The following is a 23595-nucleotide window of genomic DNA, read 5'->3' as shown; positions in this document are numbered from 1 at the left end:
TGCCCTGATAAAGGAGCCAAAGTCTCTAATTCCTCTTCTGAAGATAGGTTTCCTGATTTGCTAATTTGCTAATTTGTCTTCTTCACAATTCACTGAACCTGTCGGCTTTTAATTAATCTTACAAATCTAATCAAGTCTAACTGGCACCTTTCCCAGTCCTTGCACCTTTGAATGAGAAACACTTTCTCTGCTCCCCTCCAGCACCACCCTGGCTCAGGCTGGAGATCTCACTCCACATTTTCAACAAACAGACCCTGGCTGAGGCAGGAGGGGTTAGTGTTGGGTGATAAAATCTTGAGGTTTTTTTTTAATTTTGATCCCATTTCTATATCTTAGTCACCCAATTTTCCTGCAGTTACTTTCTGGAAATTGGGGAGATTTATAATTAAGAAATTTGCAGTGGTCCTTGAAAAATGTCACAACTCTGGTGGAGTCCTACCAAGTGCCACTCAGCTCTTTACTCCTCCCTCCTCCCCTCCACCAGGATGTTCCTGGATTTTGGGGATTTCTTTCTGACTGTGGCACATTTGCAGGGCAGGTTTTACCCACAGAGGTCTCTCAGAGTTTTTGTGAGAACTTCTTGTTGTTTTTTTGGTTTTTTATTGTTGCAAAATATTTCAGTTGTCTTTTTAAATTCTGATTATTGCATGGTATCTGCTCTGTCCTGATTAGGTTTGGTAACAACCAACTCCCCTTTAATCAGTTTTTTATGAAACCCACCTGTTGTCTGTTTGACAAGGAGTTTATGCAGAACGCTGAGCCATGGCAGTCTCTATAATATTTTCACTTTTCAGTTTGCTCATTTTTCCCTGACAATCTAAAAATAAGATCTCCAGAAACAGAGCCCTTATTTGTGGGTTTTGTAAGGCATGGGCTGCTGCTCCTGTTGGTTAAGTGAGAACTTAAAAAGAGTTGAGAGTTGATATAAAAGAGCCTCTTTACATCAAACAGTGGTTCAGAGCTCAGGATCACAGTTTTGGAGGCTGAAGTTCTACCAAAACCCCCAAAGGAGACCTTGTGCCCTGGGGCTGTGATATTCACATCCTCTTGGGAGCAGTGACACCTTGGTGACATTCCTCACCCAGCCTCTGACCAGGGAAAGCAGAGCTGCCCACAGGCAGGAGGATTGGGAAGAGCCAGGCAGGAGGGACAGGTTGGTGGCAGCACCACCACGAGACACTCAGAGGCTCCTGAAGTTGTTAAAAATCAGCTTTTTACACTCAGAGGACAGAGATGAACCTTCCCAGCTGCTCAGAAACGCTGTGACCCCATCGAGGGCAGATGTTTCCAGATGTGCCTCCCACCACTGCCCTGCCCCAGCACTGCTCCACCTCCAGCCCTGCAGGAGCTGCTTTTGTCCAGCCCAGGAGTCCTTGGTGCCTCAAGGATGACCTGAAACAGAGGCCAGACAGAGTTATAAAATCAGACAAATTTATTAAAGGCCTTTAGGTACATTCAGGGCAAACAAAGCCCCTGTGAGGCTAAACCCAAAATGGAAACTGAGTCACGAGGTCCTCACCATTTATAAGTTCTGTTTTATTAGCATTTTGGGCCTTAATTCTCCAATCACATCTTCAGGTGATGATATCAACCCCCCCAAACCTGCTGCCCCTAATTCACTGTTGTTTACATATTTTTGGGGCTCTGAGGCAGCCAAGTGTCCTTGGATTTCCATTCAGAGGAATTTTTTTGGCTGAAGTTGTTGGGAACAGAGGTTTTAGTATTTTATAGGAAGCCCAAAACTACACACCAAACCTACAGATACATGAAGAATAGAAGCTAGAAATTCTGAAGGCATCACCCTGGCTCAAGGGGTTGTGTTACAGTCCTGACAGCTCCGTGGTGCTCCTGGACAGCAGTTTGGGTGTTTGGTGTCCAACCCAGCTTGAGGTTTCCTTGTGCTCCCCCCAAACCCCCTCAGCTCTGTAACAACACCCAGAACAGCTCCTGACAAGGTCAATAGATCAGGGTTTGGAGGAGAAACCCTTGGGTTCCACCTCAGCTCAAGGTGTTCATTGGCTTTGTTGATTGGGTGGAAATCACACACAAAGTGGAAAAGCAGATTTCTGGTGTGCCTCTGAAGGATGGGAATTCACGGCTTGCTGGCAACACCTGAGGAATGAACAAAGGTGTAAAAAACCCCCTGAGTGCTGGAATGATTGCATTGGGAAAGTGTTCTGTAGGAAAGGATGTAGATGCTCAAAGATCATTTGCTTTGGGGTTGGGATTTTAGTTTCTAGAGTCAGATAGGCTCCAGGAACAGCCTTGTTCCCTGGCCTTACACAAAATATCCCCTAAGAGGGTCCCCATCCCTTCCCCCAGTTCCCCAGATTTGAACTCAGTTAAGCTTTCCTAAGCTTTACTGATATGGAGCAGACAAAAAAAAAAAAAAAAAAACCACAAAAAAACCCAACCAAACCCAGATCCCCAATGATTATAAGGAAGAAATCCCTCAGATCCCCAATGATTAAATAGAAGAAATTTCTCAGCAATGATAAACTTGTAAGAAAAGATTGAAAAGATTTAATTTTTCATATTGATTCATTTCTATTCCTGACCAAAAGCTATGGGAGTAAAGGATATTTCGCATGACTCCAGATCAGATTATTTGTTACAAAATACAGAAAAGGTGATTTTTTACACTGGTGAGGAGTCAACAGCAGAGTTTTGCAAGGGCACAGAGTGTCCAGCTCTGAGAAGGGTTGGATTTGGGGAGCAGAGATGTGAACAAACCTGAGCCAGGGAAAAGTGTCTCTGCCCTTGGCAGGGGTTGGGATGGATGAGATTTAAGGTCCTTCAACCCAAACGATTCTGTGATTTTGTGAGGATTCTGTGATGAAGTTTGATAATAACCACATTGGGTGGTAAAGCACAGAGGTAACCACAGAAGACAGGAGTGGATGGCACTCAGTGTGTAATAAAATTAATTGCAAATAGCCATGAAATAATGCAAATTGGGAAGTGGATCCCAAATCTGCACAACATCAGTCAGATTTTCTTTTGGGGGCACTTTGACAGACATTATTATGGATTGGACTTTGCAGGTGGTGCTTCAGTGGTCACTAATCCAGAAGTGAAGCTGCACAAAATCTACAAGAATTCACTTTGCTGTTCCTCCTCTTGCTCAGATTTTTGTGGCCAGGTTTGTTGATAAGTGATGGGAAATGTCTCTTAGGAGCTGTTGTTGGATTTGTTCTCAGAACAGAAAATATCAGCATGTCACTATTTCAGTCATTATTTATTTTATTGTCTGTTTTTCAATCTGATCTTTGCATTTCCTATAAAATGAGGAAAGCCCACCAAAAACCCAACAGCAACAAGGGACTGGAATGGCTGAATGCCTTCAGGTGAGGAGAAAATATTTAGATTTGCTGCTGGGAGAGAGACAATTCCAAGTGAATGCAAAACAGCTCCTGCAGATCACAAATGATGGCAAGAGTGTGGTGAGAAACAGAAGTTTATTGCTCAGATATAAAAACCAAGGGCAGCCAAGCCCCACAGAGCTCCTTCTCCCTGCCAGTGAGACAAAAAAAAGAATTGGAAGGGTAAAAGTGTAAAAGTGCAAAAAAAGTGTAAAAACTCATGGCTTGAACTAAAGGTAGTTTAATAGGGAAAGAAAAGCTGCTGCAAACATGAGCAAAGCAAAGTGAGGAATTCCTTCAATCCTTCCCATCACATTTCAGTTCCTGCAGAGCTCCCTCACACCTGGTGGTGACCTGGGGAGGCAAAACCATCACTCCAAACATCCCCACCTCCTCCTTCTGCCCCAGAGTTTTGGTTAGTTGGAGATTTATCCTCCAGGAACCTCTTCAGCATGAGTCACCTCCCCTGGTGATGCTCCCAAATATTTCCCTCCCTTCCCACATCCATGGAGGTGCCCAGGGCAGCTCTGCTTCAGGAATATCTCTGTCTGGAGGTCTCAGACTCCTTCCATGTGCTGTTGGGATCCCTTTCCCATTTGGAGAGGGTAAAGCACATTTCTCACATCTCATCCTGTCTGGAGTGGCCTAAAAGCCACCATTTCATTTATTCAAAGGCTTATTGTTGCTGCCTGGTGAAATTATTGGACCTCTGGGATTAAAATTAACTGAGACAAGTGTGTAATTAGATTGTGTTCCCAGGAAGGGCTGTGGGGGAACACAAACCATGGGGTGAGAAAATCCCTGAGCATCACTTCACTCGCAGCCCTCAAACACCACAGTCCAGAGCCACCTTCAGCTCAGCTCATGCCACATCCCAGCCCTGCTGGCACCTGCAGAACCCTCTTTTACCCTCACCTTGTTCCTCGTGGTGCTTCCCAGCAGAGCTGAGAGTCCCTGGGAAGGAGGCAGAGCACTGAGCTTTGGAGCAGAGCTAACATGGTTCATATTTCCTGCAATATTCATTTGTTGTGTCTCACACCTTTCCAGAGCCCAAAATCCTCCACTCCAAGCACTTTGCTCCCCATGAAAAGACAATAGCAGTATCCAGTAGTAAAGCAGCTTAATTTTTCACCACAAGAAACCACCAGGACTAACTCTAGATCTGGTTTCCACAAGGTTCAGTTTGGTTTTTCCAGGTTGGATCTGACACAAGACACTTTAACATCCAGTTCCTCTAGCTGAGACAGAACAGTGCCTCAGTCTGAGCCACAGTGCAGCCCAACTGACCACTGTCCCCACTGTCCCCACTGTCCCCGCCTGTGCCAGGGCTTCTCCTTCCTGGGGTAACCTCAGGCTGTTCACAGGAGCAGAACCAACCCAGGCACTTCAGTCCTGATCTCAGAGCACAGGGAAGGACTCTCCAGAGGCAGCCCAGGCATCCCCCATAGATCACACCCCAAACTGTGGGACAGCTGCCTGGATGTGGTAATTCCTATCCACGGGGTGTTTTCCATGACATCTGAGCTTTGGGAAGCCTTTCCAGTGCCAAAGCCTGTGATTCACCGTGGATGACTTCCAGGCAGTTGGCACCAACCATTTATTGAGGCCACCCAGCAGCAGAGCCTCCCCAAATGGCTGGAGGTGGGTGGAGAGGGCTTGGCTGACCCCTGGGAGATGACCAGTGGGAGATGACCAGTAAGAGATGACCAGTAAGAGATGACCAGTGGGAGATGACCAGCGGGAGATGACCAGTAAGAGATGACCAGTAAGAGATGACCAGTGGGAGATGACCAGTAAGAGATGACCAGTAGGAGATGACCAGTGGGAGATGACCAGTGGGAGATGACCAGCATCCTCACTGGCGTGAGTGGAGAGGTGTCCCTTCCTTCTCTGGATTTCTGTCCTGTCCCCTCCTCCCTGGCAGAACACATGTCCCTCCAGCAGTGCCAGCTTTGGGGAAGGAGGCAGGAAAGGAAGGTGAGGCAGGGTGGGAAGGCTGGCAGTGGGAGGCGAGGGGACAGCAGCCCTGGGAGGTGGCATGGCCTGGGTCACACCTGGGACAGCCCTGCCAGGACCTGGGACACCCACAGGGGACAGCCCTGCCAGGACCTGGGACACCCACAGGGGACAGCCCTGCCAGGACCCACCGCTTTGGAACCTCCACACAAATCCCAACTTCTCTCTTCAGAGGAAAGGTTTTCCAGTGCTGAAAATCTCGCTGTTTATTGCGGTCACAGCCTGGAAGCCTGCATTTGCATATGCAAATCGCATGCATTTATGTAAATTCCGGGTCGAATAATATTATCACAGCCCCTGCAGAACAGATCCTCTCCCATGGCAAATCAGTCGATTGTGTTTTCCAAACGGAGAGTGACACTGCTTTGAGCAGCATTGCTGAACATAACATTTCTATCTGGAGGGGAACAATGCCGGACCCAGCTCTGGGCACACCCAGGCCCTTGGCAGCACCTTCAGCCTCAATTCCTGCGGAGGAGAAGCAGCTCCAGCTCCCTCCCTGCCTCCCCCACAGCCCATCCTGCAGATCTCTCGGAGCCAAGCCGTGCAGTGCCAAGACAAAGCGGTGCAAGCAGATGCCAAATCACTTTCAAGCCCATGACAGAGCCCTGAGTCACCCCAAGTGGAGCAGCTCGCCCAGAATGGGCTCATCTGACAAAAGTGCTGTTGCTGCAGCAACACTAATCCAGTGGGCAGAGGGATAATGTGAGGGTGCAGCACTGGCTGGGCTCACACTGGGGGTGTTGCACTCATCTGGAGGGATCTGTGTGCTCTGGGATGAAGCCCTTTGTTGTGGGCACCCCTCAGGCAAAGGGATTCTGTGTTGGAGGGAGCTGATCTTGGGGCAGGTCTGACTGACCCCAAACTCTGCCACAAACTGGGCAGCAAGGGCATTTGCCAGAGCTGCCATCGCTGTCTGGGCTGATTTCTGCCTTCTCCACAAGGCCACTTGAGGCTCATCTGGCCTGTCCCTCACACCCAGTCTGACCTGAGGAGCATTTGGGTCCCAATTCCTCCCTAACAACCCCTCATGTCACCCCCAGGCTCCAATGCCATCACACTGCAGCAGTGACCTGCTCTGTGCACCTCTCCTGTCCTGCCTCACCCCAGGGAATCACAGAGCTGGAAGGGATCATCCAGCCCAGCCCCTGGCCCTGCACAGACACCCCAAAAATCCCACCTTGTGCATCCCTGGGAGTGTTGTCCAAACCCTCCTGGAGCTCTGTTTGGCTCACTGGTAACAGAAAAGCAGAGGTGGGTTGAGAGTTGAGATTACAATACAAGACAAGAGAGTTGCAGTGAGTGACAGAACAAAGTGGAGGAGAAAAATCCACTTTGGTAGGAGATTTATGGAGAAAGAAAGTTGTGACTGAGCAAAGGGACTGTGAATGAGTGATGGTTTTGGGATGAGCCTTTGTGCCATCAGAAGGATAATGGATTTTAGTGTGGGTTTTTGAACAGGTGATGTTGGGTGTTAGAACCCAAATTGGAAATGCAAGGCGTTCAGGGTCAGGTTAAAAAGGCAGGAGGCTGGGAAATTTGAGATTTGGGATAATTCCCATCTCAGTATCGACCAGGAAGGCCACAGGAGGGAAAGAAGAGAAATGAGAGATGGGGAGGGGAGGAAGAGGAACTGCCTGAGCAGTGACACTGGCTCTGGACAGAGATTTGGCAATTCCAGCTCCCAGAAAGCTCAACCAGGCAGACAGGTTGGAATGTTTTCCACTATCCTTGACTTTGTGGCATTGAACCCACCTGGAACATCCTTGTTCTCTTTGCACTCTTCCCCACGACCACCCTGCCATGTCCCTCCATCCTCCCCTCACCATGTGATGGATTCCAGACTGGGATCAGTCAGATCTGTCCTAAAAGCCCCACAGAAATGCTTTTGGTCCTTCAGCATCAAATCCATGGTGTGTTGCCAAAGAACTGAGTATTCAGTCACAGAATGAAGGGATGGTTGAGGTTGGAAGTGAGGGAGGTGATGGAGCTCAAAGCAGGGACAGAGCAGGGCTGTGCCCAGTTGGACTGAGTATTCCCAAAGATGAAATCCCCACAGGCTCTCTAGGTCACCTCTGCTGTCACCTTCAGAGTAAACAGGAGTTTTCCCATGCTCAGGCAGAATTCCATGGGTTTTGGAATTGTCCCTTTGGACAATTTGGTCATTGTCCCTTGTCCAGTCACAGCAGTGTGGCTGCAGCTTCTCCAGCCTTTCCCACCAGTTATTCCCACACATTGACAAGATCTCTCCCTGGGTTTCTGTGCTCCTGGCTGCACAGTCCCAGCTCCCCCAGCCTCTTGTACATCAGATGCTCCAACCCCAACACCCCTTTGCTCCTCCACCATCTGCACAGAGATTCCACAGCCTCACAGGCCAGTGCAGAGATCATTCCAATGCTCTTTAGTGCTCTTCTCTGTCCCCACCATACCCAGGACTGCAAGGCAGGGCTAAATGCTCACCCAAAGGACTCCTTTAACTCGACTCATTCCAGTCCCATCATCTGAGTCTGCTCTTACCCAAGAAGAAAAGCCCCCAGAAGGGTAAATTCCACTTCACTCACCTGCACAATTCACCTGCACGAGTGTTTGTGTGTGCAGAGAAGGATTTCCTGGGGACTCTGAGGTTGGCAGCACCAACAGTGACACCCAGCCCATCCCTGTTTCCTGAGCACCCTCATTTCTGTGAGTCCAACCCCTCCTGAGCACAAACTGTGACATCCAAGGCTTCCAAAACAGCTCCTCTGAAACATTCTGGACATGCCAGGCTGGTTCCAGACTTTGCTGAGGGTGAGGGTCATGTTCCTGTGCCAGTTTGTGGGAGAAACTTCCTCGTGGCTTTTCCAATAGCATGGTGACTTTTTCTTCTCACCTGTTGAAAAGGTTACCTGTTCAAAGGTAGTACACCCTTGTGGTTGGTATTTGAGGCCTTATCCTGCTCTGGTGGGATGGAAAGTCAGGAAGTGCCATCTGGGACAATTCAACACCCAGTGTCCAACCCTTGTGTCCAGCCTGCAGTGCAAGAACCTCAGCAGAGGGGAGCAGGTGAAACAGGGCAGTGGATTTATGTCCTGAGAACGCAAATGTTCTCATTTGTTATGAAATGAGCCTGAGTGATGAGCTCAGGGGGAGGTGACCATGATGGGGACACCCAAAGGTGAGTCCCCTAAGCCACCTTTCAGTGTCCATTGATGGATGGGGCATTGATGGGGGTGGGTCACCCTCCAGTCTCAGGTATTTGCCATGGAAAAATGGGAATTAACCTCCCAGAGGTGCCCATTCCCTGCTGACCAGAGGAGGAACCAGCACAAGCAGAGAGCAGAGTTTGCAGTAAACCTCCATCTCTGAGCACACAGCCCCACTCTGGGCCACTGCTCCCTGAAATGTGGTGTCACAGAGCAAGAATTATTGTCACAGAACAGGAGTTTAGGTGGACAGGATCACCTGCTGCTCTCTTACTTGGAGGACCTGCCCAGAGCAGCCCCCTGACACCACGGTGGTCTCCACTGGACTCTCACCTCCATGTCCACATCCTGCCCATCCTAGGGAGCCCCAAACTGGACCTGTGTGACCTCACAAGTGCTGAGTTGAGGGGAAAAATCCCATCACTCAATTTTCCAGTCTTGCTAATGCAGCCTCAGGATGCAGTTGACCTTTTTTCCTGCTTGGCCACAACAGATCCTTGTTCCAGCTGTTGCCCACCAGGATCCTCCAGGCCTTTTCTGCAAAGCCAGTCAGCCCCAGCCTGCCCTGCTGTCCCAGGCCAGCCTCAAGGCCTTGCTTTTGCTTTTCTTGAGCTTCTGGATGTTCTTGGAGGTGTCCAAGGCCAGGCTGGACAGGTTTGGGGTCATCTGCTCTAGGGAAAGGTGTCCATGGGAAGGGTTTGAACTGAGATGGTCTCGATGGTCTCTTCCAACCCAAACCAGTCTGGGGTTCCATGATTCCCGTTCTGCCTCTCAAGACAGCTGCTGGCAGGGAGGGATTATCTCCTAATTTCTGTGATTGAAATTCCTGTGCACAGCTCATTTAACGAACAGCCAATATCTTCATCTTCCTTCTGTGCTCAACACAAGCCTCTGAATTTCATTATTTCTGTAACTATCAGGACTTTGAGATCCAACCTCTTTTTCCAGCCACATCTAGACCATCTCTTGTGCTCCCTGGTGCCACATCCAAAAGCAACACACTTTTGAAGAGCTGAAGTTGGCCACTGGGTCATTCTGTGTGCCTGGAGAGTTCTATTTGTGCAACAAGGAACATTTCTGAGAATGTGGAAGTGTTTTTCTTTTACCTGAGACTCTCCTCACTCCAAAAAATAGCCACAGGGATTTAGCACAGCTTACCCACAGGGGGAATGGCTTCCCACTGCCAGAGGGCAGGGAGAGATGGGAGATTGGGAAGGAATTCTTGGCTGGCAGGGTGGGGAGGCCCTGGCACAGAAGCTGTGGCTGCCCCTGGATCCCTGGAAGTGTCCAAGGCCAGGCTGGAGCAACCTGGGATAGTAGGAGGTGTCTCTGCCCATGGCTGAGGTGGCACTGGATGATCTCTAAGGTCTCTTCCAACCCAAACCATCCTGTGATTCCATGATTCTCTAATACAGCTCTGGAAATGCCAACCAAGGTTGTGTCTGCAGAGCAAATAGTCTCTGGTAGGGATGGGGAACCGAGGGAGGCAAAGGGTGGGCAGGAAGCCTGGGACAGATCTATGAAATGACCCAGGTTTGGCCCAGGGATGCTGAACTTGTGGTTCTGATGATGACATTGCTCCAGTCTGACCTGCTCTGGGCCCTGGAGCAGAATTCTGCTGCTGAGCCATCAGGACTCAAAACCCAGGAGAGACTGCAAAAGGACAAGAGGATGGCACTGCAGGCCATGGGAGGAAGCAGCTCCCAGGTTTTTGGTGTTTGCAGGCTGTGGATGGTTCTGCAATGTGAGCTGCAGACAGAGCACTTGGGAAATGTTTAGAGTTAATTTCTTTACAAAGCTTGTTTGGGTTGCAAAGGAATAGAGCAGTAGGAAAAACATCTGCAGGGACAGAGGAACTTTGCTCAGTGCCTGTGAGTTTAAGGAATACAACAGCAGCAAGAGCCACTGCCCTGAGGGTCAGCAGAGCCCATATGGGGAACCCTCTGTCCTTCTTCCACCCCTGCACGAGGGACTCTGGGATCCCTGGGAGGTTTGCAGTCACCACAGTGTAATTTCAAATTACTAAATCAGCTTAGACTCGTCCTGTGCAGAACTCCTCTCTCCTGCCTCACCTGAAAACTTCTGACTAAGTGCTGCTGGAGGAGCTTAGCTTTGGTTATAGAGGAAATCAGGAATGTTGATAATATTGATTTCCTCCTTACACAATATCTGTTTCCCAGCTGCTGAGCCCAGGCACATCCTCCTCCTCCTCCTTTGCTGCTCTGCCAGTGCAGCACAGCACCCACCGAGGGGCTCTCCCTGCTCAGGGACCCACAGAATGGGGGAAAATCCTCCTTGCAGAGCCAGGCAGGGCTGTGTGACCCCAGAGTGTGATCCCTCCACCCCACGGGTGAGGAATTCATTTGTCCTGGCTCAAACAGCTCTTTTCAGAAAAGCTCAGGCTGGATTTGAAGACACTCAGTGTTAGAGAATCTGCAACAAGTGTTGGCCATTGGTCTTTTGCTTTGAGATTTGTGCCTTTGCATTCCACTGTTCTGAATTCCCACTCAGCAGCCATTGTCCTGCCCTCTTCTGCTGCACAGAAAGTCTTAATCTTCCCCTTCTTCTCACTGTAACTAAATAATCTCTCAGAAGTCTTTCCAATAGACTGATCAAACTGTCAGCATAAGCCACTGCCTCAGCTCACTGCTGTTGCTCCTTTGTCCCCTTCCCGTGTTTAACATCACATTTACAACCAGGAGGAGCTTAAACCACTCCAGTTCCTGCAGCAGTGCCTGCAGCACCCTGAGCTCCTGGCTGCTGGGATAGCCCAGCCTCGGCCAGAGCTGGAGGAAACAGAACTGAACAATCCTGGGTGGGCAGGAGAGAAGCTGAAGGCAAACCGCAGAGCTGAGTGATCCAATTCCATCAACACCACCCTGTCCTGCTGCCCCTTGGATGCACCTTGGCTGGGTGGGAAGGGGTGGCTGCATTCTCCTGGAGATGCCAGTGCAGGTGGCAGTGACTGCCTGCACCAGCTCCAGGGCTGGGACATGTCCTTGGTGCTCCCAGAGAGGTGACATTGTCCTGTCTGCCCTCAGAGAGGTGACACTGTCCTGTGTGCTCCCAGAGAGGTGACACTGTCCTGGGTTCTCTCAGAGAGGTGACACTGTCCTGTGTGCTCCCAGAGAGGTGATATTGTCCTGTCTGTCCTCAGAGAGGTGACACTGTCCTGGGTTCCCTCAGAGAGGTGACACTGTCCTGGGTGCCCTTAAAGAGGTGACACTGTCCCACCTGCTCTCAGAGAGGTGACATTTGTGCCCAGGCTGTGACACTGCAGCCCCAGTGGCTGCGCTCCCCCCCCTCCCCAGACCCCTCCCAAGGCTGCTCTGGTGAGGTGGCACCAGCTCTGGGGAGGTGACAGCAGCTCTGTCAGCTTTTCCTGGCTTGGCTCAGTGCCAGGGGGTCACAGTGGTTTTTCCTGGCTGGCAGCTCACCCTGGAGTTGCTCACATCCCCTCAGCTCATCCTGCCCTGGCTGGGGGAGCACAGAGCTCCTGCCAGAGCACATCACACCCAGCAGAGCATTCCTGAAGGACTTCATCCTCTGGCATCCTCCACTCCTCTTGCCCTTCCCATAGCAATTCCTGAGCTCCCATGTCCCAAACACAATTCCAGCACCAAGAGGTGAACTCTGCAGCTCAGGTGTCCTCTGGGGGTTTTATATTTCTCCAGCCAAACTCAGCTGATTTCCACCCAGAAGGGACCTGACACAGCAAGGTCAGGATAACATCCATCCTCTCTGAAGGGCTCAGACCTGCAGCTCCTTCTCTCTGCTCTTTGGTCCTCCTCAAGCCCTCCCCACCCATTCTCCAGAGTCAGGAAGCATCTGGATGCTCCATCCCTGCAAGTGCTCAAGGACAGGCTGGATGTGGCCATGTCACCTGGTCTAGTGGGTGACATCAATTCCCACAGCAGGGGCTTGGAATGAGAGGATCTTTCAGGTGCCTTCCAAGCCAAATCATCCTGTGGTTCTGTGATCTCCTTTGATCAAAGCAAAAACCCCTCTGAGTTCCCAAATAATCACAACACTGACTCAGCAACCCCAAACCCAGTCAGTGGCAGGGGAACACCTGGCTCTTGTGCAGGGCTGGCAGGTGAGACACCCTTTTATTTCCATTTATTGCTGCCCAGCTGCCAGCTGCACTGTGAAACTACAAAAGAGTGGCAGCAGAGATGTGGGTGAGGGGTGGCAGAGTCACACACAGGACAGCAGCTCCTGCCCTGTCCACTGGGAAAAAATGGAATAAAACAAGATTTATTTCAGTTCATGTGTCAAAGATCTCACCACAAACCTTCTGAGCATCAGTCCTCAGGGGCAGCTTAGGAGGAAAGCTGCAGAAATCTGTGTTCTCTGAAAGCCTGATGCACCTCCTAGCACCCATTTCAGCTCCAGATGAACCTTCACCTGACAAAGACTCTTCTGCACTTGCTCTGCACCTGTTTGCACTGGCAATGTTTGCATTTCCCTAAAACCAAAGAACTGGAATTGTGGGAGCTCTGATCCCTCACAGAGCTCACCATCCCTGCCTGGCAGGAGCAGCTCCAGTGGTGTCACTGGAATTCAGCCCCACTCAGGTTAATGGAACCATCTGGCTCATTTCAGACGTGGATTTGCCATGGTCCTGTCTGGAGGAAGATTCTTCTCCCAGTGACAGGAGGCAACTCCAGCCCCTCAGAGCACTCATGATGTGAGTCAGTCTCACAAACTGGCCAGAGGGGGAATCCTCTGTGTCCCACAGCAGCAAACCCTTGGGGTGTGAGTCTGGGGCTGTTTCCTCCTTGCTGAGATGCAGTTTGCTCCTTTGCCTGGCCCAGAACAGGGGGCACAGGCAGGTGCTGACCCTCAGCACCACCATGCAGGGATTATTTCAGAGTTACCCACCAGCTCCTGTCTGTCCCTGCTGAGGGACAGGGGCTGCAGCCTTCACCCTTCTCCCAGGAGCTGTGCCCCCATCCTCCTCCTCCTCCTCCTCCTCAGTGCCAGGCTGCCAGAGGTGACAGTTGTGCCACCAAGGCTCAGATGCTTCCTCTTCTTCCCCAAAATTCTGTCGCACCAAGTCACAGCAGGGCTGGTGGGAAGGATCCTTAGGCTCTGTAGCCCAGCCTGCTCTGGGCAGAGCCATCCCAGCACCATCCCAGGGCAGCAGGGCTGTGTCCAACCTAAACCCCTCAGGATGAGCCCCCCTGCTTTGCTGGGCACCTGGAAAAGGAATTTTTCCTGGTGCCCAACCTAAATTGCCAGGCTGCATTGCAGTTGTTTCCCCATCTGGCATCACTGGGAAGAGTTTGGCTCCACCGTGTCTAAGGCTGCCCCACAAGTGGTTCTGGGCTCTTGCTGGACCTCCTCAGCCTCCTTTGCTGCCCACTGACCCAGCCCAGCCCCTCCTCCTCTCCTGGAACACCTCAGCCTCCCAACCCCAAGCCCATGCTCACATCTCTTGGAAATTGTCAACTTTCCACACATCCCTGCTCACCACAGGACCTAACCCTGGAGACAGCAATCCCAAACTGGTGCCTCCAACACCAGAGACCTCCCTGGATGTGCTGACCCCACACTGACCCCACACTGACCCAAGGACAGGCAGGACAGGAGGTCCTGAGCTGTGAGTTGATACAGAAGATTCGAACTGATTTGGGCTCAAACTCAGCACGTTCAGCACATTCACTCCTAGGAGCTGCGAGTGAACCTTGTGAGAGGAAACAAATGACCCCCAAAAATTCATATCAATTAATTGGAGATTTAGGAAAGCTGTTAGTGGGGCTAGGCTGGGGCTGTGTGGGGCAGGGAAGGTCTGGTTGGTGCCAACACTGGAGCAGCTGCTCAGCCTTGCTCAGCACAGCCAGCTGGAGAGAGCACAGATGTCTTGGGCAGCATCACATTGGCATGGGAAGCTGGTGGGTTTGGATTTGTGTGGATTGGGAATGGCTGTGGGATCAGAAACAGCAGCAAATGGGAGCCTTGGGTTTAACCCTGGCAGAGTGGAATCATTTTCCCCACAGTGATGAACAGAACACTCCCTTTGCAGCTCAACACCTTCATCTGCTTCTCTGCCTTTGCTTCTCTTCTAAACTCCAAAACTACCAAGCTTTGAGGGAGAGCTCAGCCTCCCTCTGCCCAGAGGGGTTTTAGGCACTGCTCTGACAGCTCTGGATGAGCAGATGAGGCTCCCAGGGTGCTGAGCTCAGAGAATTCCAGCATCTCCCTTCCTGCCTCTTTCAGAGCTCAGGAATTCCCACAGCACTGGGAATGGGTCACCAAACCCAGGAGTCACACAGGCCAGTGCTTGCCAAGCTCCCAGATTTGGGGATGATCTCAATGATTTTGGAGGGGGAGTGAGGCAGTGCTTCTTACAGATGATTTTTGGGTCCTGAACCTGAGTGGGAACAGAACCTTCACCCCACAGGCAGAGCAGCTCAGCCTTCAGTGGGGGAAATCCCTGGTTCCCAAACCTCCATGCTTGGAAGCAGTTTTAGGAGATAACCCTGTCCAGACTTACTGTCCCAGCCCTGGCACACCTCCCTGGTTTGCATGTCCTGGGCAGAGCTGGGACTCAGGCAGGCTGAATTCACCTCTCACATGCCCTGTGCTCATCCCAACCCAAATGTGCTCAGGGCAGGAGGATCCTGGGGCTGCTCAGCTTGTGACAATCCAGCAGGGATTTTGGGGTTTTGCACCCTCCTCCCATGTGAGCAGCAGGGATTGTCAGCAGCACTCAGGCCTTGGAGATGGGAAAAGTGACACCAGTTCTTGGGTAGGTCATTGGGAGATTGAAGAAAACACATTCGGGGGTTAGACACAAAAAGCTGTCCCCACCATCCATGTGCAACTCCTGTCCTGATGCTACAAGCCCTGAACAAATACTGGGGGTTGAGTAGTGCCTCTCTCCTGCACCTCTGTTTGCCCCTAAGTTTCATTCAATCTGAAGGATTTTTAAAGGAAAAGTGGGAAACCCCATCCCACTGACAACAGGGACTGTTTTTAGAGTGCAGGAAGAAGATAAATCACAGCCAGGATGCTCCTCTGTAGGAGGATTCCTGTCATTACTGGGTGTCCTTTGGCAATTTTTTTAGTGACTGATAGAGCAGAATGAGAAATACATAAAGTGATGGTGAACATTCCCAGTGTGAACACTCACACTGAGCAGAGCAGCTTCCTCCCAGCACTCCCCTTGATGCTCTGTGAGCCTCACCTTGGATATTCCCTGTCCTGTCCATCCCTTTCTGCTGTTCCTCTGCTCCCTTGAACCTCTTCCCATTGTCTCCCTGGGATTAGACACTCAGTATAAATAATCCATCCCCTGCCAGGCTGTCTGCAGGGAGAGCATCTTCTGCCTCCCTGCCATCCCTCCTTCCCTCTCTCCATCCCCTCATTGTCACTTCAGGAGTCACCACCCTGTGCCAGTGCCCAGACAGGAACCCCCTGGCTCAGGCCTTGTTGATCCCCAGAGAACAGGAGGGATGTCCCCACCTCAGGGCCATCAGGGAGCTTGGTCTCTGCTCCCAAGGGTGGCCTGGACAGTCCTGGTGTCAGCCCCAGGGACAGAGCTGTGGGGCCACAGTCACTGCCCAGCTCTGGGCAGAGCAGGGGCTCTGGAATGGCCTCACTCCTTGATTTTTCCAACAGGTCTGAGCAGACAATTTAGTGAGAGCTTTCCAGAAGGCCCCACAGCACCGTGGGCAGCTGCAAATGCCCAGCTCAGGGGGGCAGAGGCTGCCCCACTCAGCCCTTCAGCCAGGCACAGCCAGGGCTGATCCATCCCACCCCATCCCACACTGCTGCTCCCTTTGCTGCCTGCCCAGTCCTGAGCTCTTCTTCTCTGCCTGCCCAGCTCTGAGCTCTTCTTTGCTTGCCCTGCCACTCTCAGGTGAGGCAATTTTTGTGATCCAACCACCTTTTCCCCCCATTCCCCACAGCTGCCCCTCCCAGCACCCAGCACAGCCTGCAGAGTGAGTTTGTCCTGCTCTGTCCCTCCAGCAGATCCCAGGGCTGGGCTGATGTCCTGCAGGCTCTCCCAGCTCCTCTCCCAGTGACCATCAGCAGGTGACAAAGGTCACTGCTGCCCTCTGGGACCTGACAGAGGTCAGGCTGAGCAGCACCCAACCTGCAGCCGGTGCAGAGCAGGTTTCATTGCTGACACCACTGCCAGGCCCCACAGGGATGGGGAGGATGGGGAGAACTCAGCCAGCCCAGGAGAGCCCAGAGTGCATCAACTGCTGCCAGCTGAAGCACCAACTCATTCATGGCCACAGAGAGCTGCTGAAAATCCCTTGCTGAGTGGCACAATCCTGCCCTGCCCCACTCTGAGAGCCCCTGAAGCACTGCCCTCACCTGGGGCTGCTCTGGCCCTGCTGCACCCCATGGCAGAGTGGCTTTGCTGTCCCTATCCCTGCAGTCAGCAAAGGAGCAGAATTCAAACAGGTGAATATTGCAGCAGGTGGGATTAAGGGACAGAGGCAGGATGGGAACTGCTGCTACCAGCAGTGTCCCCAGGCCAGCACTGTCAGGGTGCACCAGTGCCACTGCTTGAGGCAGTTTTCCAATTTCCAGAACTGGAAAACACCAAGTGTATCTCCAAACTGTGCAATGAAGGCCCCTCCAGGCAGAGGCAGGTTTTCCCAAAGGCAGCAGGTGGCAAACAAGATCCCAGCTGTGAGCTGCTTTTCTCCTGCTGGTTCCCAGCTTTCCCAGGGCTTTATGAGAACCTCAGGGATCAATCAGAGGAATTGATCAGTGTTAGAGAGCACGAGGAGGACAATGTTTGCCTTTTAACTTTGTGCTGCAGGGACCTGAGCTGTTGTGGGAGGAAAAACCTTCTGTTTAGGGAAGCTGTGGCTACCCCTGCATCCCTGGAAGTGTCCAAGGCCAGGTTGGACAGGGTTTGGAGCAACCTGGGACAGTGGAAGGTGTCCCTGCCCCTGGCAGGGGTGGCACTGGATGAGCTTTAAGGTCCCTTTCAACCCGAACCATGCTGGGATTCTGTGATCATGGTTTAAAGAGCTTCCTGGAAGCTCTCCAGGAGTGTTGCTGGCCATGGCTCTGGAGGAATTTAGGAAGAGCAGGAGGCACCACGACCAGCAGAATCCTCTGTGCAACTCTCACATCCATGGATCTCCATGTGGATCTCCAGGTGTGCTGGGGGCTCCAGCAAGGAAAATATAAAATCATTCTAACAATTTTGTCAGGGCAAGTGGCACAGAGGAGTTCAGGATCCCTGGAGTTTGTCTGCATTGACGTGGGAGATCCCTCAGGAGTGGCAAGGGTGCTCCATGACACCAGATGGGTGACACAGAGCTTTCCTGCCACTGTGCTGGAGCTGCTCTGAGGAGGGGAAAAAAGAGTTCTGCAAATCCAGCTGCTTCCAGCTGCTGGGTTCAGAGCCAGCAAACACTCCCAGAGCAGCACATCCCAGAAGGGTTCTCCCTGCATTTAGGGCAAAGCTGCAGCACTGAGCTCAGGCAGTCACAGTTCTGCTGGAGCACACTCCTCACACCAGTGTCCCCATCAGCCAGGGCTGAGCAAATTCCTGCCCATCTCCAGGGCTCCCAGGGCTCACTGCAGACACCAACAGGTTATGGGACTGCAGAAGGAAGAGAATGGGGTGACCCCACCAGATTGTTCCCCAGGGAACAATCCTGGGGGATTTGCTGAGTTTTTGTCATTTACTCCTGGCCCTTTACTGATTTTTATCATGAACTGGAAGGTGAAGCACCCATGAGCAAACCCCAAGGACCAGCCAGCCCTCCCCACGTCCTGCACACCCAGCAGAGGGTGAGCAAACACCTTCCCAAGGTTCCTTCCCAGCCGTTGCTGGCAGGCAGCAGCAGAGCAGGGAATCCCCCCAGCAGGGTTTGCAGCTCTGCTCCATGCAGGAGCAGCTCCAGGGTTTGTCCATGGAAGGTCAATCCCAGCTGGAATGAGCAGCCTGTGGGCCCAGAACTGAGAGCTCTGAGCACAGGGAGGGAGGAAGAAATGTCCCAGAACCTTTTGAACTCCCAGACAGGAAACTTGCCCTAAATACTATTTTTCATGTATCCAGGAGCAATTCTGCTCTGGCCAAATCCTGCTATTTCCAGACACTACTGGCTCTACTCTCTCTGGGCACCAGGTGTGTTCCCAAGCAAATGGAAGATGAGTTTGTGTTCAGCTCTGCAGGGAGGATGAGGATGAAGATGAGGATGAGGATGAGGATGAGGATGAGGATGAGGATGAGGATGAGGATGAGGATGAGGATGAGGATGAGGATGAGTGTGGGCAGCACCTTCCCTGCTGGGACAATGGGGACACACAGGTCATCTCTCCAAGGATGGATTCACCCACCAGCAGCCAGCCAAAGAGGAGCTTGGAGCTCCTGAGGAGAGGAGCACAAGACCATTTATTCCCAGGGCTCCAGGAGCTCATCCCAGCCCATGGGAACCACAGAGAGGCAACTCAGCTGCTGAATCCACAGCCCTGCTCTGTCTGGCACCATTGGGAACAAAAGGAGTCCCTGGCCTGGCAGAGTGTCCTGGGAGACTCCAGGGATGAAGCAAAGGAAGTGCAAAAGGATTTCCTGCTCCTCATGCCAGGAACTGCTGTCCCTCAGACACAAAGCCAACCCCCCTGTGCACATCTGTCCCCTCCCACAGGGACAGCCTGCAGGGAAAGGCTCTCCCAGCCTTGTTTTATGGAGCCCTGAGTGTGCAAAGGGGCTGGGCTGGGAGTTGGTGCTGGGAAAATGGGTCTGTCCCTTCTGGGGCAAAGCTGGGCAGCACAGGGGGTACAAAATGAGGATTTCCCTTTGATGGGATGGCAGTCAGAGCAATGTGGGCTCAGGCAGCCAGGAGGGACACAGAGAGCAAGGGAGGGAAGTGTGGGGTCTGCAGGTGCCAGCCTTGGAGTCATGTTTGGGCTTTAAAAACTGTCCTTGTCCTCCATCTCTCTCAAATTCACCCCATGACACTTCTTAAGGGTTTCCTTCATCCCCTTCAACTCTTGTGATTTAGATTTAACTCTTGTGGTTTACATTTAATTGTTATGATTTAGATTTTAGATTTAACATCTTGTGTTAGACACAAGAGTGTCTTAAGAGTCAGACAGGACCCAACAAGGATCATCCAGGCCAAGTCCTGGCCCTGCTCAGGACACCCCAAAATCCAACCACTGACCTTGGGGTGTATGGAGTCAAATCCCTTTGGTGTTTGCCCACAGTGGTAGCTGCACTGAGGGCTCTGCTGTGGCACAGAACTGCTGCTCACACACCTGAGCTCAGCTTCCTCAGGGACACCTCGGGCTGGGCTGGCACTTGAGCCAGGCTCTCCCTGTTCCTGGGCAATGCCAGCTGTCTCAGGGCTTTTTTAAGCACTGTGTCTTCACCCTTCAGTGACAATTCCTGAAATGCAGTTTTCCCACTATTCCCACTGTTTAATGCTGGGCCCTGGGCAGGAACTTGGAGAGCAGAAAGGATCCTCTCAAATCTGTCTTGCACCTTCCCCAGCCCCATCCTGCTCAGGGCTCCATGAGCCTGGTGCCCATCCAGGTGGAGCTGTGGTGGTTCAGTCTCTGCCAAGGCCACCTGCACAGGTGTCCAGCCAGCCTGGGACAGTGGCACTGACACAGCTGAGCCCAGAGCAGCTCCTCTGCAGGAATGCTGATCCCTCTGCTGATGAACTTGGCACTGGACAGGGCACTTCCCACCTTGGCCACAGCTCAGAAGCCTCATGTCAGCTCTCCTGAGAGCTGAGACATCCCAGGTATTCTCTGGATCCAGACCCTGGCAGGTCCTGGCAGATTCTCCAGCCCCTTGGGGAGGTCTCAGGCACTTGGGACTCCCTGGAATGACTCCAGCTGAGTCCCTCTGTGCCCACAAAGGCCCAAGGTGTCCCAGGTGTGAAAGTCCTTCTGCCACCAGTGCTATCAGCAGGAATTCTCCTGTTCTCCTAGGAAATCCCTGGATTTCAGTACTTTGTCTCCCTGAACTGTTGGCTCATCAAACTCCCCCTGGGTGTGGTGGGGCAGGGTTAGGGGTATCAGTGGCACCAGGACCAGCATGCTCAGGCACGAGGCTGTCCCCAGCTCTGACACTGTCCCCTGTCCCCTGTCCCCTGCAGGTCCCTTGCCCTGGGGCAGCAGTACAGCTCCCTGGGGTCTCAGCCCATCCTCTGTGGCTCCATCCCTGGCCTGGTCCCGAAGCAGCTTCGCTTCTGCCGCAACTACATCGAGATCATGCCCAGCGTGGCCGAGGGGGTGAAGTTGGGCATCCAGGAGTGCCAACACCAGTTCCGGGGGCGTCGCTGGAACTGCACCACCATCGATGACAGCCTGGCCATCTTCGGGCCTGTCCTGGACAAAGGTAACCCCTGGGGCTTTGGGGGGCACAGCTGGCACAGCTGGCACAGCTCCACTGGGCTCTGGATCCAACAGGACCATCCCACTGGGAACACGTCAGGGAAAGGGTGTGATGTCCCAGCTCTCTAACCTAATTTCTCCAATTCCTTGTTTTTCCCAAGTTTTTGGTGTGTTCCATGATGAGGGTAAGGAGGGAAGGGGCTGTTCTCCTCCCAGGAGCTCAGAAGGGAGGATATAAAGTACAGGAAGGGGAAGGTTTAGCCCCAAGCACATCACATGCTCTGGGATGATGAGCTCCACCTCCCTGCCCAGAGCAGGCAGCAATTCCAAACAACTGGGAGCCATGGGGAAAGCCAAGGAGAGGGGATGTGGTTGAGTTCCTTGGGATCAAGGCAGAGCCACTGAAGCACAAACTGCCCACCCCAGACAGTCCCTGGGCTCCAGTTTCCCCACCAGTGAGAAGCCATGGTTGAAATTCATGATCCTGATCAGGCTTAGTTGGGATTTCAACAAATCTTTTCACCAATGAGCCCAAACCAGCAGGGAACAAAGAGAGATTGTAAATTCATTTGCCCTCTCCTCTCTCCAAACTCCTCTTCCTCCCGTGCTCCTGAAAAGCTGCTTTTCCAGACCCATGGGGTCCGATCAGGAACCCTGGAATGTTGGTGAGGCACCATAAATTTGGGATTCCCAGGGAGGTCATGGGGGATCACACTGCAAAAAGTGAGAAAGGACCTAAAAACACCCTGGAAGGAAGTGCTGGAGGGACAAATCATAGAATCCCAAAATTCTCTGAGTTTGGATCATCCAGTCCAACCCCAGCCCTGCACAGACACCCCAACAATCCCACCCTGGGCATCCCTGGCAGTGCTGTCCAAACACTCCTGGAGCTCTGGCAGCCTCAGGCTGTGCCCATTCCCTGGGCAGCCTGGGCAGTGCCAGCACCCTCTGGGGGAAGAACCTTTCCCTGAAATCCAACCTAAACCCACCCTGGCACAGCTCCATGACAATCTGTCCCACATCTCAGATGTCCCAGACCCCAGATTCAAAGGCATTCCCATGAAACTGAACCAAGTGGTGGATTGAAAACTCCCAGTAGCCAAAAATCTCCAGTTTCTCCATCCTGTGCCATGGATTCTGTTCACTCTGTGCCACATTTAGCACAAGGGACATCCTCAGGTCATGTCTTGGTGTCATAGCTTCCAAAACAGAACCCAAACCATTTCCCCCTCATCTTCCTGGCTGCTGACACCACTGGCTCCCTGCAGCCCAAAGTCTCTTTGTTGAACAGAAATTAGTATTTCCAGTGATGCTTTGGAAATGGGAATTTTATAGTACAGACTTTAGGAAACTGGAGAAATTGGGGAGAAAGCAGGACTTTGGACTATTTCCCAACAGCCTCCTGGGGAGTGCAGAGCTTCTGGTGAATCTTTCTTACAAAGCCACAATATTCTGCAGAGAAACAATTCATGAGATCTTTGTTTCAAGTTTCAGCCTCCCAGGAAGGGTAGGTATCATTTCAGATCCCCAAAATGTCAGTCGAATATTTCAGTGGAAATCATTTCTTTGTGCCAACGTGGAGTTCTTTGCAGGAATCAGGATTGTAAAGTCTTATTAGAGCACTAATAGGGACCATGAGGTTCATTTCCCATCTGTTTTGCCAGGGTGTATTTTGGGGTAACTGCTGTATTTACTACCAAATAACTTGTCAGCAGGGCTCAACACACTCTAATTTGCTGCCTAATAAAAGCCTGTCCTAAATTTCAGCACTTTAAAAGATCAGAAAGTTTTAATTTTCTCCAAAAAGCTATCATTAAAAAACTGTCATAAAAATTCTAAACACGTTATGAAAGAACTGTTCAAGCACTGAGACACTGAAAATCTCTCACCACCACTTCTGTCAGCGCAAAAGCACTTAAAGGTTGGATGTGAACCATCCTCCCTGTAATGAGCAAACTGAACTTTGAATTTATGGAGAATATTTTAAGATTCCTTCGGCTGCAGGGAGTCGAGCAAAGCCTCATGTGTGGACTTGCCTCAGCATCTCCATGCAGCCCGAGCTGACAAGGTAAAATATCACCCAGAGCTCTGAAACTCCTCTGACAGATGGAGAAAAATGAGTGAGCACGTTGGAGATTCAGCTTTCCCAATCCCCCCGTGACGCATCTCCAGACAGCACTGCCAGTGTATTTATCCTGGTGTCTCACTAACCTCTAAGTGGAGCAGTTAAAAATAAACAGCATCATCTGCAGAGAAGGACACATCAAAGCCCAACCCATCTGATCGTGGGTATTATTCCCATTTCTGAGCTGTGCTGGTGTCTTTTCCCTTCAAAATTAATGAGCAGATTCAGGGTGGGACTCGTGTCATTGTGTGGCACTGAGGAACACAGGGAACCTTTGAGATTCCCAGAGTTTGCAGCAGAGGAGTCACAGAGAAAACCAGAACCTTTCCAGCCACAGCTTCCTCAGGTGAGGGAAGAGATAAGGTTGGTGATAAAACAGAGATGCTGTCAGCTGGGAGGCTCTGGGGGCACTGCAAGGGCTGCTGGGCACTCCTGGGCCTTCAGAGAATCCTGGAAGGGTTTGAGTTGGAAGAGACCTTTTAAAGATCATCTTGTCCAACTTGGCATCTTCCCTAGAGGCAGCAACAAGAGTCACAGCCTGGTTTGGGCCAGAAGGGACCCTAAAGCTCATCCAGTGCCATGG

At 51.7% G+C, this 23595-nt stretch overlaps 1 protein-coding gene across 1 annotated transcript in view; it reads left to right on the top strand.

Annotated features, from left to right (window-relative positions):
* The window catches only part of WNT3 (Wnt family member 3), a 41352-nt gene that overhangs the window by 8898 nt on the left and 8859 nt on the right, over positions 1-23595 (top strand). Inside the window, exon 2 of the mRNA XM_085040003.1 lies at positions 20650-20891. Within this exon, the coding sequence (XP_084896129.1) occupies positions 20650-20891 (242 nt within the window). The remainder of the gene's footprint in view (positions 1-20649; positions 20892-23595) is intronic.

Source organism: Lichenostomus cassidix, chromosome 27, assembly GCF_008360975.1.
Source record: "Lichenostomus cassidix isolate B80296 chromosome 27, HeHo_3.0, whole genome shotgun sequence".
Lineage (NCBI taxonomy): Eukaryota > Metazoa > Chordata > Aves > Passeriformes > Meliphagidae > Lichenostomus > Lichenostomus cassidix.
Note: the sequence above shows the minus strand (reverse complement) of the source record. Positions and strands in the feature narration are given on the sequence as shown.